Genomic DNA, 17,650 nt, shown 5'->3' on the forward strand with positions numbered 1-17,650 from the left:
CTCCCACCAAAACACAGAAGAATTTGCTGCTGAGATACCAAGAAACAAATGGTTGCCACGCACAGGTCCCACTGTCAACTTTCTCCACTTCTTCTGGCACAAGGATAGTGACGTCAGAGGCATTTTTGGCTGTCTCCTGCCGTGCAGCCTCCAGCCTACGATGAGCCATCAGAGAAGCAGCACAGAGGCATGGTGTTGATACAGTTAACTTTGTGGAAGGCATGTATACGTGGATGATGGTTTAGTGTCTGTACCATCTAAAGATGATGCAGCTGACCACTTGCAGTGAACAAAGAACTCACTTGCTGATTCAAACATCTGTCTACACAGCTTTGTGTTGAATAGACAGTCAGTTACAGAAGAGTTTTCTCTGGAGGACAGCTTCAGTGACCAAGGATCTAGATTTCAAAACAGAAGCAACACTAAGCCGTACCAGATCAGATTATTAAGACTCTATTTCCAGTGCCACCACTAACAGTCCTCTCCCTCTGTTTCAGAAAACCACGCTTGAACCTCACGCACCACACCTAAGTGTGTAGCTCCACACTTGAGTATCCCATCAACCTTATCCCCCGTGACTCTTATTGTGTTCTGTAATAAAGTCTTGTTGAATTTAAGAACAGGCTTGCAGGCCTACCATTGACAGTGCGAACTTGAATGAATGCACCCAGATCTAGATCCAGCCCGAGCAGCCATCTCAAAACAGGATTCTGTTCTGGGCGCCCATGAACAGTCTATTCAGTTTCTAATGATGCGATGGTCGAGAGAAAATTCTCACTTCATAACAAAGCCTTCAACCCGTTTCTGTCCCTAATGCCATTCCTTCCGCACCATTGTCCCTCCCGTCTTGATCCCCCTCAGTTATCCAATTCCACAGAGTCGCTATGGGCTTTTCTTTTTTGTTTTTTTCTCCACGCTCATTTCCCAGCAAGGGGGAGGGCATTGACGTGGGCCAAAGCTTATTTATCCACTCAGTTGGTTCTCAGTCACACCAGAACCCATGCTGATTGGCCGCTCCTGGCTCACTCGCGAGACACGTGAACATTTTCACACATTTGAGTGATTTTATTGTGGGTCCTCCGGCCATTTCCTGGCTAATTGTCCCAAATGTCTGCTGTTGTGATGATTGTGATGTGATGGCTGCTCTTAGACCCACTAGGCACTAAGCATTGAAGTGTGCTGCCCCTCCCTTCCTTCCCTCCCCATCTCCAGCTGCCTCTCTCTTCCCGCTCCACCACAACCACCCACACATGCAGGACCTTGGAGGAAGGGTATGTCACCAGGGTGCAGGGGAGGCATCCCCCCCCCCCCCCCCCCCCCCCCCCTCTGTCCCCTTCTGGCTGCCTCTGCCTCAATTTTATCCCACAACTTAGACATTCACATTACTCACACTCTCATTACACATACATATAGGATCTTGGGGGTGGGCACAATCACGGAGTCCAAATTACCATCAGGGTGTACACCTCACCCCTGGCGTCATTGCCCACCTCTTTAAATGCACCTTAGAACACACATGCATCAACACTACAATGAGCGGGTGGAGGGAGGTTTGGAGTCTTCTCTCACCCCCATTCTCTGCGACCTGCTGGAGCAGGGGGGCTAGGAGGAGGAGTTGGCCGTCCGACTGCGGTCTGGAGTGTGGGGCCTCCCTGCTGCTGCGGAGTCGGGGCGGTCTGCCTCCCCCCACCGCAGGGAAAAGGGTAACACCACCTGGGTCTGGGTGCAGTTCCCCCCTCCAGGGGCAAGGGTACCTAGACCCGGTTTGTAGAGTACGCTTGGGGAGTGTGATCGTGTGTACAGCGTCTCTTTATGTCTGTCTCCACGTTGGTTGAGTGTGGAGTAAGTGCATATGAGAGCATGAGGGTGGGAATGGATGTTTGTATCTGTGTGTGCCTGTATTTCTGTGTCTATACGTCAGGTTGGGTGTCAGGCGCCACCTCTCTGGGGACATCTCAGGCCCTCCAAGGTTTGGAGGCCTATCTCCACCCACCACCACTTCCCCTGCCAGTGGCGAACTCCCTCAGGTGTCGGTGCGTTGGTGGTTCTTTGTGTCCGGGGATGGGCGTCCAGGTACACACCGGCTCACTCCTTGGCGGCCGCTTATCGGGGCCTGGAGCCTGGGGCTCGCTCGGGCCACTTCGGAGGCGGGGTGCCCCCGGCCTCTCTGCCTGGGGCTCGGTCACTCAGGCACGGCTGGCTGCCGGCGGAGCTCACGGGCGCGTCACTGCAACCCCCCCTGGCTTCTGCTCCGCGGCTGCTGAGTGAGCCCTCATCTGGGACTCTCCTCAGCTCTTTCCGGGACAGTGGCGCGGCTGCCCCTCTGTTGGTCTTCCTTGGTCTCTTGTGTTCTGGGTGCCTCTGGATGTCTGGAGTCTTGATCTCCTCCATACCTGCTTCACGCCCTGGAGGACGGGGCTGTGGCCCCCCCACACCCTCTAGCAGATTATTACATGAAGGAACCTTTTAAAAAAACAAGCGCGTCCATGCTCACAGGTGTACACACAGGTGATCACACCCACAAACTACACCCTTTTTGGCTCCTACCTCAAAGCACACTGTGTTCTGTTGATCTTATGTGCTGCACAATAATGTTTAACATTTAGTATTTACTGTCATATTCCCATATATCATTGTGATGTTGTTTATTCTATTACTCTTGTTCTCTTCTGCTTGTTTTCTTTTTTCTTTCTCAGCAGGTGATCCAGGTGATTGATATATGCATTTTTTTTTCTCTGCCCGTTCTGTTGGTTTTTGTCTTTTGCCCTTCTCCCCCGTCCCTCTTCTCAGCTGTTTCTCTTTCCCTCTTTCTTTCTCCCCTTCTTTCCCCCAGTCAAGTCTGTCCCGTATTCAGTAAGTGAAAATAAAATAAACAATTAAAGGTGAATCAAATGGACCATTATGGCAAGGCTGGGATGGTCAGTTTGGTAAAGTAAATCCGTTGGGCATCTTTCTTTGCCTTTAGACAACAATTCTGATGCAAAAGAGCCAAACGGGACAGGCAAAAAAAAAAAAAGAAAAAAGAAAAAAAAAAAAGAAGTGCGTCATTAGCTGCTAGCTAACTGGGTAAGGGCGTCATGGGTCTGTGGGTCTGTCCACTGTTTTAGAGAACGTTTTAAAGTAAGTAAGTAAAGTGACTCACTGATGTGAAGGAAAACAGACAAACAGAGACACCACCTACAATCAGGGAGAGCGTGACAGAGCAGAGGGAAACGTAGCTGACACTAATCAGAAAACTGAACATAACACACATGAAATAGACTATCAGAATAAAACAGGAAGTACAAACACAGAGACCAAGACCAAGATACATGGGCTTGACACAGGAGCTGGGGAGAACACAGACAGACATGGGTACATGACTGGGAAGGCTGGAAGATGCAGAGATGTGACTATGGAAGACTGAGGTCAAGAGACACCAAGTAGAACATAAACCAGGACCATGACAGCTTTTAATCTGTTACCTTAATTTTATTAAGTAAATAGGGTGTATGTTTTATTACAGTGCTTATTTATTAAGTCTTCAAGATAATTTAAGAGTATTTCAATCATTTTCACAAAGAATACTGCGAGATCCCTTATAGACAAAAACAAGTGAATTGTTTTAAATAGTTATTGATGGTGTAACAGCTGTGATTGGACAAGGGCAAGAAAACTTAGAAGGGATGTTAGCAGTTACATCAGCCACAAAGTAATTACATAATTGTGTATATAAGTCCTTTATCCTTTCATCACTTACTCCATATACACCTTTATAAATATATGTGAAGTCTTTTCAGACAACATATACATATATATATGTATATGTTGTCTGAATAGTTTGCGCTCATGATTAAAAACAAGCAAACAAAAACACGATTTTTATACGTTATTCAAATTGCACAGTATTCTAATCAACACTTCATTGATAAATCCAGACATTCAAACCCTACACTCGCAGCAGATCTTATCACTATACTACTGTGATGGGATTATAAGATTACAAAAATACAATAAAGCCATAATAAATAGCACTGGCCAAGACCACCATGTCTTATGGAATTAATAAACACTTTAAATAGAACATAGCAAAGTCCCAGATCTGACTGAGTCCTCTACTTTTTTCTACAACAGAGGTTTACAACCACTGCTCCAAAACTATACCAACTACGGTGTATTGTTAGTGTCAGCTAAATTTATAAAAACTGGAAGTTCCTGTTGAATCATCAATCAATTGGTTGAATCATTTTTGTAACTGAGAGACTATAAAAGGTAAGAATGTAACCAATATGAAAGCTTTCCTATTTGAGTGCTGTCTGAATGCCACTACTGTATAGGCCATTTATCCTCTTTTCTCACCTTTGGCAATAATAATAATAATAATAATAATAATAATAATAATAATAATAATGATATGGACATTTTCATGTCAAGCACTCCTCCTCCCCTAAGGTCAAGTAACAATAGGAAACAGCAGATCTTTTACAGGAAAATCAGCCACAATCACCTTTTTCTACAAAGGTTGAACACTGTGTAAAATGTCTTTAAAAACAGTATAAAGTCAATATACTTGAACTGAGACACAGTTTGCTCTCAGTTCATTTTGGTTTCAACACAAACACACACACACACACACACACACACACACACACACACACACACACACACACACAAACACACACACACACACACACACACACACACACACACACACACACACACACACACACACACACACACACACTTCATGACATCTGTGACGGCAGCAAAACCAAACCAAGCCAAGAGAACAACTGGGATATGTGGTGCTTGTTTGAAGAATCTACGAGTTACCTTTTCTTAACTCTTTCCGATTTAATTTTTTATTAGCTCAGGACATAACAAAGTCATTTTGTGTCTGGTAAGTTTTAAAATTAGGTCATGATTTTGCAAAGATGTGCAAATCTCAAAAACCCATATTTTTCAATCTTTAAAACATCAGGACCAGACCAGATCTGAAGGCATCCATTAAGCATGTACCAAAGTGAAAGCGAAACCTTTCATGTTTCACAACTGCTTCTTGTCTGTTTGCTTCCATTGTTCACATTACTACCATTTTCTAGCTGAGACTGGCTGTTGTTGCTGAAAGCTGCTCTTGCCTTGGATCCCATTTTTAAAATAAAGTGTTTCTTGATTTCACAGGTGTGTAAGTGTCTCCTTAACAAACACTGGAACCTGTCAAGCTGAGAAGGCTTTTTCTGGTTGTTTGTGCATGCACATTGTGGATAAACCTCCGGTCTTTGATGGTAGACTGATGGGAGATGAGTGTGCAAGACAAGCTGCCACTGACCTTTTGTTATGGAAGGGCGTACATGTTTCAGCAACACAATGCTAAGTGGCACACTGTGTCTATTAAAACAGCAAGGCTTTATAATAAAAGACGTCTGTGTATCGGCTGCCTGAACAGGTTTTCTCTCCCAAAAGTCCAACAACTAGTTTCCTACGTTCCCAGACATTTATGGACTCAATCGTTTTGGTACAATTCTCATAGCAGAAAAATCACTCATATTGCAGTTTTCTCTGCAACTCACAGACTCAACAAAAGACAGCAACAATCGAAAGCTTCACCATATATGTCAAAACATGAGTCAGTCAGTCCCTTCAACTGATGAATGATTGAAAACCTTTCACAACCATTTTAAGACTAAGACATTGAAATGATTTTTACTTTTTCAGAAGCATCACTCTTTTCTGTAGCTATTTCATTATACAATCATTCAATATTTCATAGTATTTATCAATGATAAGAACAGGGATGATTTTATCTTTTATAAATATTAATCAACTTTGTTAGTATCCCCAGTAAAGCCAAAGCACTTTATTTCAACAGTTTTGCAATAAATCCATGTAAACTCTAATTAGGAGTGATGCAGTTCACTGTTGATGATGACGTCCAGTGATTTTATATCATTTTTAGATGATTTTCAGCAACAGCTGTATGGGCAAACTGTGAGTTCCTCCATTCAGTAAGTAGTTGGTCAAACTGCTTTCTGTATAAACATGAATATCATAATCATATATGGTGATTCATGTCAGACTCGCACTGATATCTACAGTATATGTGTTTGGACATGGTTTCATGGTGAGGATGGCACAAACATATACAGCTGGGTGAAAAAAAAGAGTTAAAGGTGGAGTAGGATTATAATAATATAATAAAGTGTTATTATAATATTTATTAGAATTAAACTGTTTTAGTTTTTCATGTAATATGTACAAGATAGTATTCCATTTGTATTTGTGTGGAGCTATTAAATACTGTAAAACTAGTGTCACTAAAAAAAGAAAAAACACTTATTACTTATTAGTCTGCTTGAGTTGCTTGGTCATCTTTAATTGTAAATTGGCTTTTATCACTAAATCCTGCCAGTTGTGATCACGTGGTACTCATTATGTTTATTACTGGAAATCTTAGAAGCAATTAAAATGGACCAAAATGGACTGAAGCATTTTTCTAGTCTGACTGACAGCTCAGTAAGCTTTCACTCACTAAACAACAGCTCGCTATATAGGAATCAGTTCATTCACCATTTACCATAATGCAAAGTACAGAAATGCATGATTGGTTGACATACAGTGCACAGAACCCCAACCTCAACCCCATCAAACACTGTTGGGGTGAACTAGAATGGAGATTGTGACACAGGTCCTCTCTTCCACCATCAGTGGCTGATCTCAGAATTGCTATTCTAGACGAATGGGCAAAACTTCACACAGACACGTGAAAAACCTTGCAGAGAGGTTTCCCAGAAAGGTGGAAGCTGTGGAAGCTCAAAGGACAGACCGACTCCATATCAATGCCTATAACTGTGGAATGAGATGTATTAAAAGCTACTGAAGATAAAGTGTGTAGGTGGCCCAACATTTTAGTCCATATAATGGATCTTCTAATTAAGCAATTAATCTGACCTAACTGTATGCTTGTATTGAAGTTCTACATGCTAAGTTGGTAAGTGCAATAATACTGTTGCTCTTTGCCATAAGAGACTGTAAACAGTTCTGTTTCTCTGGATTCTCTAAACAATGAAAAGCATACAAAGACCAGGTTCACTCACTTTGGCATGATTGGCTGTTGTCAGTATTACTTGCTGTAGCATCAATTAGTGCTAATAGCTCTTCTAGTGAAACAAATAAAATGAAAAAAACTAAACAACTGCAAATAGCACAGGTATTTATAACAATTGTTATCATACTACCTACTTTAAATTGTGCAAATTTCTCTAGAGTGCAATCAACAAGTACCTGATACATCAGTCCAATAATCCTTTCCCTGAAAATAAAATATGAGCCTTGATTATAGGACAACACCATATGGAGTTTAGCATCATTCACGTAAAACAGTGTTTTCTTAAACCAAGCTGCATAAAGTGCAAAGTTCCAATACTAGAGCCCTGGCTCAACTACCAGGAAGTCAATGTGTCCCTTTTCTTTTGTCTTGAAGGCTTCAGCGATGATCCTGGCAGCATCTTTGTGTTCCCGGCCTTGCAAGGGGATGCCATCAACCTCCAGAATGACCTGGCCAGTTTTCAGCTGGCTGCAGTTATGAGCCGAGCCTCCTTTCTGTCAGCGGGAACATGAGAGAAGAATAGAAAGACAATAATGTTAGCAGGATTAAGGCGCTCATGGACAGAACAGTTTGTTGTTCTTGAAGTTACAGTACAGTCCAAGGCAACTATAGCTTGAAACACACTTGGACTGAATTTAAGATATAAATAAAAGTTTATGATTAGTTCAATAAGGCAGATGTGTAATCACACATCTGCCTGCTTCCCTCGTGTCTGGTGACTAATTCATGCGTCACGCTTTCCCATGCTTTCAAACTCGTTGCTGACATCACTGGTCCAGTCAAATCATCTTTCAGCCTTCTTCAGCCTCCACTCTGCGCACTTTAAATCTCACTGTTCATCTGTTCGTCTACCTTGAAGATGTCTCTCCCATATAACTCAGGCTCCATTCAAGCCTCCATCTTGATCTCCACCACCTGCATCTAGACGCCAGGGTTTCCTGCGCTCATTCCTATCACTGCTGGAATTCCATTCTGCTGTGACGGGACATTACTTGCCAGTGAAAAGTTTGTTTATAAGATTGGGGAAACCTGCAGTCAGCTGAGACTGAAGAAGTCACCTGGGTGAGTGATGAAACGTGACTATGGTGAACCATGTCGGGGCTTGGTGCTGTCCAGCTCTTCACTCTTCATCTGGGATGTCTGCCACTGTGATGATTACTGGGCCCTGTTCAGCGAGGTTGCTGTGGTCTGTTCTTAGATCCACTAGTCACTCAGCATTGCTGTTATGGGTTGCGTCCTTCTCCCAGCACAACGAAAATAAACTTCACCTAAACTTGGTTCATATCTGACCCAGATAGACTGCAGGTCATAACTTCTTACCTGAAGTTCAGTTCACCTGACACTCGGACCGGCGGCCGCCTCGCGTCTCTCCTCCTTCTGCCTCCCCTTCCCTCATCCACCCACTGGCCTCTGTGGAAGCTCCGCTACAGCCACCACCAAACAACTGACTTATTTTTACACACCGGCCAGATCCTGACCAATCCACCACCTTTTATTGTTTATACCACTACAAAGAAAAAACCCAAACCCCCCAAAACAAAAAAAATCATCGGCCCATAAAAACAAAAAATCACATCGCAAATGCCCGGTGGGCCGATTGCCAGTCCAGCTTTGGTTGTACCATCAGTTAACCCTTCACATGTCAGCTGTGGCACACATGCCCAGGGTTGCCAACCCCTGGTCTCCAGCCTTGGTGGTGCTGTTCTCATATTGTTACCTGCCACTGAGAGTACACCTTGGCTGCTTCTGTGAAGAACGGCTGGTTTATTCTGCAGCCTTCTATTTTTCTGGTGTATGTCTTCAAGCGGCTGGCCAAGGCTGTGAGACTTTGCTTTGCAGTTTCCAAGGCCTCAGTTATGGACAGCTTGCTGCACTTCTTGGGCACCTCCTTTGTTGCACCTTTCAGCAGCTCCGATAGTTGGCTACCCCCCGTTCTACCTTGATCCTGGCCTCTAGTCTCCTTCTGCATGCAGGGTACTGCTCCTTGTTCAACTTGTAGCTAAGCTTCTCACTGATTGCTGCTGCCATGCTGTAGATCAGCTTGTTAGTCTCAGTAATGGTGGTGGTAGATATCTTCCATAGTGCTGCATTCACATCATCTACTAGATCTTCTGAGGGTACATAGCAATACCGAATGACAGCAACATCAGGAAGAAGGAACACAAGAAGCTTGAAAAGCATCAAGGGCTCAGAGAAGATAAGAGGGTGGAGGTAACAGTGGTCCCAGTGGTAATCGGAGCACTCAGTGCAGTGACTCCCAAGCTAGATGAGGGGCTCCAGCAGATCCCAGGAACAACATCTGAAATTCACACTTGAAGGATGGATCACCCACAAGGGCGAGAGAGGATTTTCTTTTTATGTTTTACTGTTTTTTGCAGTTTCAGTACATTTTGTTGCTTGGAAGACTTTAAACAGTGACTTACTTGAAACCTTCTAACGCTTTCTTACCTGAATGGAGACTATGCGAGGCAAAGGTTGGCGTGTACTTCCTCCACCCTCTATTGCGATGCCCAAGGTGTTTGAATTTTTCAACACTCGCACCAGCACAGCAGTAGGCACTGGTACAGGTGAAGGAGACTGCTGGGAAACAAAGCAAGGAGAGCTAAGAAAAATATATTTGTGAGCAAGAAGTAGCATCTTACTGCATGCAATTTAGCCACTAGCTTGTAGGTGAACATCTGAAAATCTCAATATAGTAAACAACATTTCATTTTCTTCAGGTGATGGAGCCTTATTTACACATCAATGCGTCTGAGTCTAATGTTACTGTGTTCCCTTTGTTTTCCCTCGCGTGTTCTAGCCTAATGCTAATAACAAGATTTCCTTTGAATTCAATAAAGCTTTTAAGAGTTTTGTTTAGGTGCCCACAAAGTAACTTCAGGTCTTAAGATCACAATCATAGACAGCTGTATAAACAATCACCAAGGAGATTACTTTAATCTCCCTCTGCTTTTGTTGGTAAGAACTTGTGGTTTTACTTTGCAAACTTGACCGATTAAAATAGAAATTAAAGCAACAAAAGAGGTGATCCAGTGAATTCTGAAATCACAAACTAAAACTGGGTTTACACCAGCACTAATTTGCTTGTTTTGAACACATTAAAAGATATGCTACTGAAAGATTGCTTAGTAATGAAAACCCTCACTTGTCTGCCAATCCCTGGAGAAAGTGCATGAAATCCTGGCTGTTCCAGATGGGTCCGGTGAGTTTTGCTAGGTCGTGGGCTGCCATCTTTACTGAAGCCTCCTGCCTCTGCTATATCCACCCCGCTGTCCTCACTCAGAGTCTGGCCGCTGTCTGACAACTGTGACAGGGTGGCCCCTGGGGGGAGGAGTTAGCTAGCATACACTGAATTTAATTCAAATTTAATTATATAGGAAAAAAAGCGCTTTGGCGACAGTGGGAAAGAAAAACTCCACAGGAAGAAACCTCCACCAGCACCAAGCTCGGGGAGGGGTGGCCATCTGCCACAATTGTTGGGGTGAGGACAAAGACACACCGTGGAAGAGAGCCAGACATTAATAGTAACTAATGTTTATATGCAGAGAGGTTTCTAAACACACAGTGAGTGAAAAGGGTGACTGAAGAAGAAACACTCACTGCATCATGGGAATCTCCCAGTAACCTACACCAGTTCCAGCAGAACTAATGGAGCATTGAGGATCATCGGATCCAACCTAAACTCTGTGCTTTATCAAACAGGAATGTCTTAAGCCTAATTGTCATGGTCCCTGTGTCCCCGGCTGGCTCAAACAGGCTACAGGTATTTGTTGTTGTTTTTCCCCCTCGCTCTCTCTAGCGATTGCTCACTTGTGGCTCATGATTCCCGCCTCTCCTGGCCAGCATTCAAGACGGTGGCTCGGTGTTTCTCGTCACTGGAACGTTAAGCAACTATCCTAGTGTTGCCCGGCTGTAAAATTATCTCCAGTGTTTCCTTCGTGGCTTTCCTAGTGTTGATTCTCTCATCTGTCTCCATGACTAGATTCCCTGGTTTGTTTGTGTTTCCCATCCCTGGACTACCTGCGCGTGAGTGTGTGTGAATTACAAGTGTGGCGGGGCAGAAGAGGAGTGTGTGTGGAATTTCCCTCACCATTGCTCTGCCTCCCATTCTACTTTTAAATACTCTAGGAACAACAAGTAGGCCTGCAGCGTGAGAGCGAAGTGCTCTAATAGGGTGATATGGTACTACAAGGTCATTAAGATAAGATGGGGCCTGATTGTTTAAGACCTTGCAGCCGGGGAGGCAGAAGAACATCAAGAAGGCCCTGAGTAAATGTGGTTATCCCAGCTGGACTTTTGTCAAAGCTGGGAAGGCTCCTACAGAAAGCTCCAGCCGATCCAGGAGAGAAGGACAACCGCTGCCTAAGTGAAAACCTGTAGTGATCCCGTACGTGTCAGGAGTATCAGAGCAGTTGAGACGCATTTTTTCTAAACACCGGGTCTCTGTGGCTTTTAAACCCCAAAACACGCTGCGCCAAAAACTGGTCCACCCCAAGGATCGGGTCCCCCGACACAAACAGAGTAACATAGTGTGCGCTGGTAAGTGCAGGAGGATTGGCAGGATTTATACATCGGGGAAACCAAACAACCTCTGGCTAAGAGGACGGCACAACACAGAAGATATACCTCATCAGGCCAGGACTCTGCAGTCTATGCACACCTACAGGCCAGTGGACACTCTTTCAATGATGAGGATGTAACATCCTGGACAGGGGGGAGCGCTGGTTTGAGGGCGGAGTCAAGGAGGCCATTTACGTGAAAAGGGAAAGACCATCTCTGAATGGAGGAGGGGCCTAAAGGTACATCTGTCACCATCTTACATGCTGTGATTGCAGCCATTCCCCAACTCTCTGTGAATGGGACTCATGGCCATTGATCAGAGGTACATTGTGCAAATGTACTGTTTATAAGGTTGTGTAAACCTGCAGTCAGCTGAGACTGAAGAAGTCACTTGGATGATGATGAAATGTTTCTCCCACTGAACATGTCCAGATGAACAGAACCAACTTTTGGGGATTTCCTCCCCTGGATGATTGAGCACGCATCAAGATATAAGCAGGGCAACCGCCTACATGTTTCTAGTCACAAAACATGTGTTGTTCTGGTTATTACTAATACATTTTACAAGTTGAGTGCTTCTCTGTACTGAGAAACAACACAAACACACAGAGACACAGACTGTGTACCTACTTAACTCCAAGTTACCCCCAATGGATCCATCAGAGAATGTTGGTTAAAAGTGCTTGGGCATAGACAAAAGCTTTTAAACAAAAGTGTGTCTGAATGGGTGAATGAGACAAGCTTTAAGAACATTTGTGTGCTCAAATACAGCAGAAAAGTATTACATACACACCATTTACCTCTTTGCTGTGGTCTGGCATCTGCTGATAGCCGGTTCATTTCTGTTACAATGACTTTCTGTGTGAGAGCAGGTGAGCAGCGTTGGTCAGCGCTAAAGGATGGAGCAGCAGGCGTGATGAGAGAGGGGCACGGGGACGGACATGGTGAGGGATGATGAGATGGTTGAGGGGATGGCAGGGGAGTTGCTGCTTTTGAAGAGGATGCAGACATTGACAAGACGGAAGACTTTTCATAGGAGCGGGATCTAGAAGAAAACTTGATAGATGCCTCTGGTTTAGCAGAGCTGGGCAAGTCCCGGTAATGCAGGAAACCTGGGCAGGTGTGGTGACCTGAAATGGGCTGGCTATGATGGTGGACATGGTAATCAAAATGGGGATTATTGTGGTGTTCAGAATCAGAGAGCTGGAAGGAATTCTGGCAGGTGTGTTGAAGGGAATTAAGGGAAGTGTAGTGGGTGGGACCAGGGCATGCATGGTGGGGGGAGGCTGGTTTTGGCTGGTGTTGGCTGGTGGGAAGGGATTTGATAGGCTTGTGGGGACAGTCCTGGAGTAAATGGGTGGGACCAGTGACGAGCAGGCAAGAAATGGGCTGCACCACTTTGGCTGAAGGCTTGCAATTGAACTCTTTCTCCGGGAATGGTCTTCTTTGGGCCTGGACAGAAGCAGCTCTGAAGGGTGGAAGAGGTTCACTTGAAGCCTGCGTTTCATCCTGTCATTCAGAAAAAGGCAGTGACATACAAAAATCCAACATGAATAGTGAATGTTGCCTCTTTAATCATTATCTTTAAGATTTTAGATCTTGTATATTTAGAAACACAGCTTGTCACGGACTAATGACTTTTTCAGAAAAATAAAATGAGAACATCTGTAGCCATCACATGGTGCATGTTGAGTACAGAGAGTCAGAACAAGGTTAGATTAACGTAAAGACAGAAAAACATGTATTTAAGAACTGTTAATTATGTAAAGGCGGATAAACTGTTAGATATTTGTACAAGCAAATGCAGTGATGTGAAAAAGTTCTTGATTTCCTGTTTTTTTTTGTATGTTTGTCACACTTAAATGCTCCAGATCATCAAACAAATTTAAACAGTAGACAAACATAACACAAGTAAACACAAATTGCAGTTTCTAAATGAAGGTGTTTATTATAAAGGGGAAAATATCCAAACCTATGTAGTGAAATCTAAACTAAAAAAAGGAACAACTGATTTCCACCTAAACCTAATAACTGCAACAACCTTAGCGGCAACGACTGCAATCAAGCGTTCGCAATAACTGATATTGGATCTTTTACAGTCCTATGGAGGAATCTTGGTACACTCATCTTTGCAGAATTTTTGTAATACAGCCACACCTGAATCTGATTGAGATGTTGTGTCATGACCTTAAAAATGCAGGTCAGGTCTTTGACTGGCCACTCCAAAGTATTTATTTTGTTTTTCTTAAGCCATTCATAGGTGGACTTGCTGGTGTGTTTTGGGTTATAGTCCTGCTGCAGAGCCCAAGTGCGCTGCAGCTTAAGGTCATAAACAGATGGCTGGAGATTTTCCTTTAGGATATTTTGGTAGGCAGCAGAATTCATGGTTCCATTTACCACAGCAAGTCTTCCTGGGGCATCAAAACAGACACAGACCATCACACTACACTTTATATATGTAACGTTAAAGTATGAAATCTTCACATTAAAGGATGCATTTGAAATGCAGGCATACACAAAACTGTCCACCAGCATGAGTTAACCATTCATTCATCCATCCATCCATCCATCCATCCATCCATCCATCCATCCATCCATCCATCCATCCATCCATCCATCAATCGTCTTCCAATTATCCAGGGTCAGGTCGCGGGGGCAGCAGCATAAGCAGAGAAGCCCAAACCTCCCTCTCCCCAGCCACCTCCATCGTAACTGGGGGAACAAAGATGTTTCTAGGCCACCCAAGATATAGAAGCTCTCCAGCATGTCCTGGGTCCTCAGGGGCTCTTCCTGGTGGGACATGCCTGGTACACCTCACCAGGATGTGCCCAGGAGACAATCCTAATCAATTGGCCAAACCATCTCAGCTGGATTCTTTCGATGTCTAGGAGTAGTGGTTCTAACTCTGAACCTGCCAGACGGATGAGTTCCTCACCCTAAGGGAGAGGCCAGCCACACTTTGGAGAAAGCTAATTTCCATTGCCTATATATGCAGTCTTGCTCTTTCAGTCACTACCCAGAGCTAGTGACCATCAGTGAGGGAAGGGATGTAGAGTGACCAGTAAATTGAGAGCTTTGGTTTTACGCTCAGCTCTCTTTTCACCACAATAGAGCGATAGAGCGTCTGCATTACTGCAACTGCAGCACCAATCCGTTTGTTGATCTCCTGAAGCACTTCCCACAGTATACTCCAAGCGACACAGTCAAATGCCTTCTCTGGGTCCATAGATCACATCTAACTGACTGCACGAACTCCAATGCAACCTCATATATCCTTGAGAGGATAAAAAGCTGGTCCAGTCTTCTGGGACCAGGACAAAAACTGTTGTTCCTCCTGCATCCAAGGTTCAACTAACAGACTGACTCTACTTTTCAGCACCCTGACATAGACTTTCCCGGGGAGGCTGACAAACTATAGTAGGAGCCTGCCTCCAGTCCTTCTTGGGAACCACCACCCCTGTCTGCCAAGTCAGAGGTACTGGCCCTGATGTCCACACAACTTTGTAGAGGCATATCAAATAAGACAGCCCTACAATATCCAGACTCTTCACCTTTCATTGGGAACCTACCCACCCCAGGGGTCCTGCTACCAAGAAATTATTTGACTGCTTCAGGGTGGTTTAATCCCTGGCTGCTCCAGCCTACATGCCAAATATCCTTGCACAAGAGTTTAGTAACAGAACAGCTTAGGTTCAGATCAGGCAGGCCTTTCCTCCCAATCACACCGTTTCAGGTCTCACTGTAGGCACAGCAGGACAACAGCATTTCCAGGGCGAGCACCCTCGAGTACCCCACCCAGGGACTCTAAGAAGGCCAGGTACTCTGAGCTGTTGTTTGTTGTGTATGCGCAGATGACAGTCAGGACCTGTTCTCTGATCCGAAGGGTCTGGGGCACCTCTCAACCTCACGCACCTGCTCAGGCTCCTTCCCCACCAGAGAGGTGATGTTCCATGTCCTAATTGCCAGCCTTGGTAGCCAGGGATCTGTCCACCAGGGCCTCTGCCCTTGGCCACCACCCGGCCCACACTGCACCCAACCCCTACGGCGCATCCTGCGGGTGGTGGGCCTATTGGAAAGGTGGCCCATGTCCCTTATTTGGGCCACACCAGGCCAGGACCCATTGGCTAAGGCCCTGCCAGCAGGTGCTCTTCCTTGGGCACCCTCCCCAGGCCTGGCTCCAGGGGGGTACCCAGGTAATTCTATCTCGGGCAGAGTGAACTGTTCCCTTGATTGTGTGCACATAAGGGTCTAGTGAATCACCCTTTGTGTGGTTCCTCATCCAAGACCAATTTGCCATGGGAGAGACCCTACCGAGGGGCAAAAGCCCCCTATCGACATAGCCCGGGGGATTCCTGGGACACACAAACCCCTTCACCATGATAAGGTAGCGATTACTTCACTTCACTTCAAGACAAATCAAAAGATTAAAGGCATTACACCACACAATGTACTTAAAATAAATAAATAAAGGACCAACCATAGCAGGGATGGTTTGCTCTGCATCATGGATCACAGGGGCTATATGGCTACAGTGGCCCTGAGACTGCCACACTTCTAGGCCTCCACGCCAGGACTGGTGAGACTCCCTTCCATGTTGCAACACCAGTCTATCATACACGTCCAGATCCTGTGGCGCCACCAGTCTCCTCATCTCAGACAACATGGACAACTGGCAGAAAGAAGAAGACAAAACAAAAAAAATAAGATATGATTATAGTACAGTGAAGAAAGGATTATACAGACATGGAGTCAGGTGATGTGTAGCGATGTACCTTTGCATGTGTATTGAAAAGCTCAAACAGAGCCATGGTCAGAGACTCTACTCCTATATGTCCTTCTTGGTACTCCTGCAGGTAGTAGGCCATGGTTTGCCTCTCTGGATCTGTCAGCAACATGTAGGCCTGCTGTTCCAGTGACACCTGAGCACTGGGTGGGCCCACACCTCTGTATCCTGCTGGCTGGATGGAGCAATAGTTTGACAAGTGAAAAATGATGGAATCAAATATAGGAGAGATGAAACATGTTGTCATTGTGTCTAATACTACAAGGACTGTGACATGCAATGGAAATTCTTCATATACTGCTGAGTTATAAGAAATACTGTTTTCAGAGTGTCATCACCTTATTTGTCTTATTAGAAAAGAACAGAACAGACTGCGCAGGAAGCCAAGGTCATAACTCAGGCTCACTGAGAGAGAGAAAGAATGTGGATGTTTAGGTTTTAGGACGGGGGGGGCTGAAGCTATAAGAATGTGAGGAACGCTCAGACACTTCGAGATCAGGCGGACACCCTCCCGCGCTCCCGGATGGTTGTTGCGCAAAAGTGTTGTATGGAATAATGAGAATTGTATGGAATAAAATGATTGTGGATTTATACACCGAGTGTTGTCCTTCCTTCAGCCCAAAGATGAAAGAATTGGGAGGTTTTAACAGAACAACACAGGTTGACCAAATGTGCTTATAAATAAACTGATTGATTGATAAGTTCAGTTCACCTCAATTCAAGTTGATTTGATTTATACAGCACAACAGTATACCAACATACGCCTCACAGGGGTTATTTTCCAAGGCTCTATAGATTGAAGGATTTGTTGTGACCAGTCATCAGTACTTGTCATGACCTAATATCTTTTAGATGATATTAGGTCATTATTAGGTCATAATTACAATGATTTCTTAACCTCCTAAGACCCAAACTCTTTCATGGCATTTTTAATTTCTCTTTGCTATTTGGGCTGATCTGGACCTGAAGAATATAAATAAAAGAAATTACCAGATTATCTTATTTTTAAAAATGGGATTTCGATAATACAGTAGCAGTATAATATCAGGCCCTTGTAGAGCAAAATTTTGTATTTTGGTCTAGACAACCCAAATTGTGATGTCCACATATGTGGACGCCAGGTCCTAGGAGGTTAAAGAAGCACCCAATCATTGCTGGATTCTGCCTGCAATTATTGTCCTCCAAGGGCTGCTGACATGGAAGTGGTTTCTCAAAAGGCAAAT

At 44.4% G+C, this 17,650-nt stretch overlaps 1 protein-coding gene across 3 annotated transcripts in view; it reads right to left on the minus strand.

Annotated features, from left to right (window-relative positions):
* Window positions 1-3,431: 3,431 nt before the first annotated feature.
* LOC146561857 (whirlin-like) overlaps window positions 3,432-17,650 on the minus strand; it is a 61,989-nt gene continuing 47,770 nt past the window's right edge. For 2 of the 3 annotated variants that reach the window (XM_085293266.1, XM_085293268.1), the window contains exons 6-11: window positions 16,417-16,602; window positions 16,122-16,313; window positions 12,445-13,153; window positions 10,230-10,405; window positions 9,533-9,664; window positions 3,432-7,578 (exon numbers count right to left, since the gene is read on the minus strand). In XM_085293266.1, the coding sequence (XP_085149392.1) occupies window positions 7,402-7,578; window positions 9,533-9,664; window positions 10,230-10,405; window positions 12,445-13,153; window positions 16,122-16,313; window positions 16,417-16,602 (1,572 nt within the window). In that variant the 3' untranslated portion in view covers window positions 3,432-7,401. The remainder of the gene's footprint in view (window positions 7,579-9,532; window positions 9,665-10,229; window positions 10,406-12,444; window positions 13,154-16,121; window positions 16,314-16,416; window positions 16,603-17,650) is intronic. The other variant, XM_085293267.1, reaches the window with a different exon arrangement.

The sequence above is a fragment of the Mchenga conophoros genome, linkage group LG12, assembly GCF_057382185.1.
Source record: "Mchenga conophoros isolate Kocher_MC1m ecotype Shallow Benthic linkage group LG12, M_conophoros_male_GT1.1, whole genome shotgun sequence".
Taxonomy (NCBI): Eukaryota; Metazoa; Chordata; class Actinopteri; order Cichliformes; family Cichlidae; genus Mchenga; species Mchenga conophoros.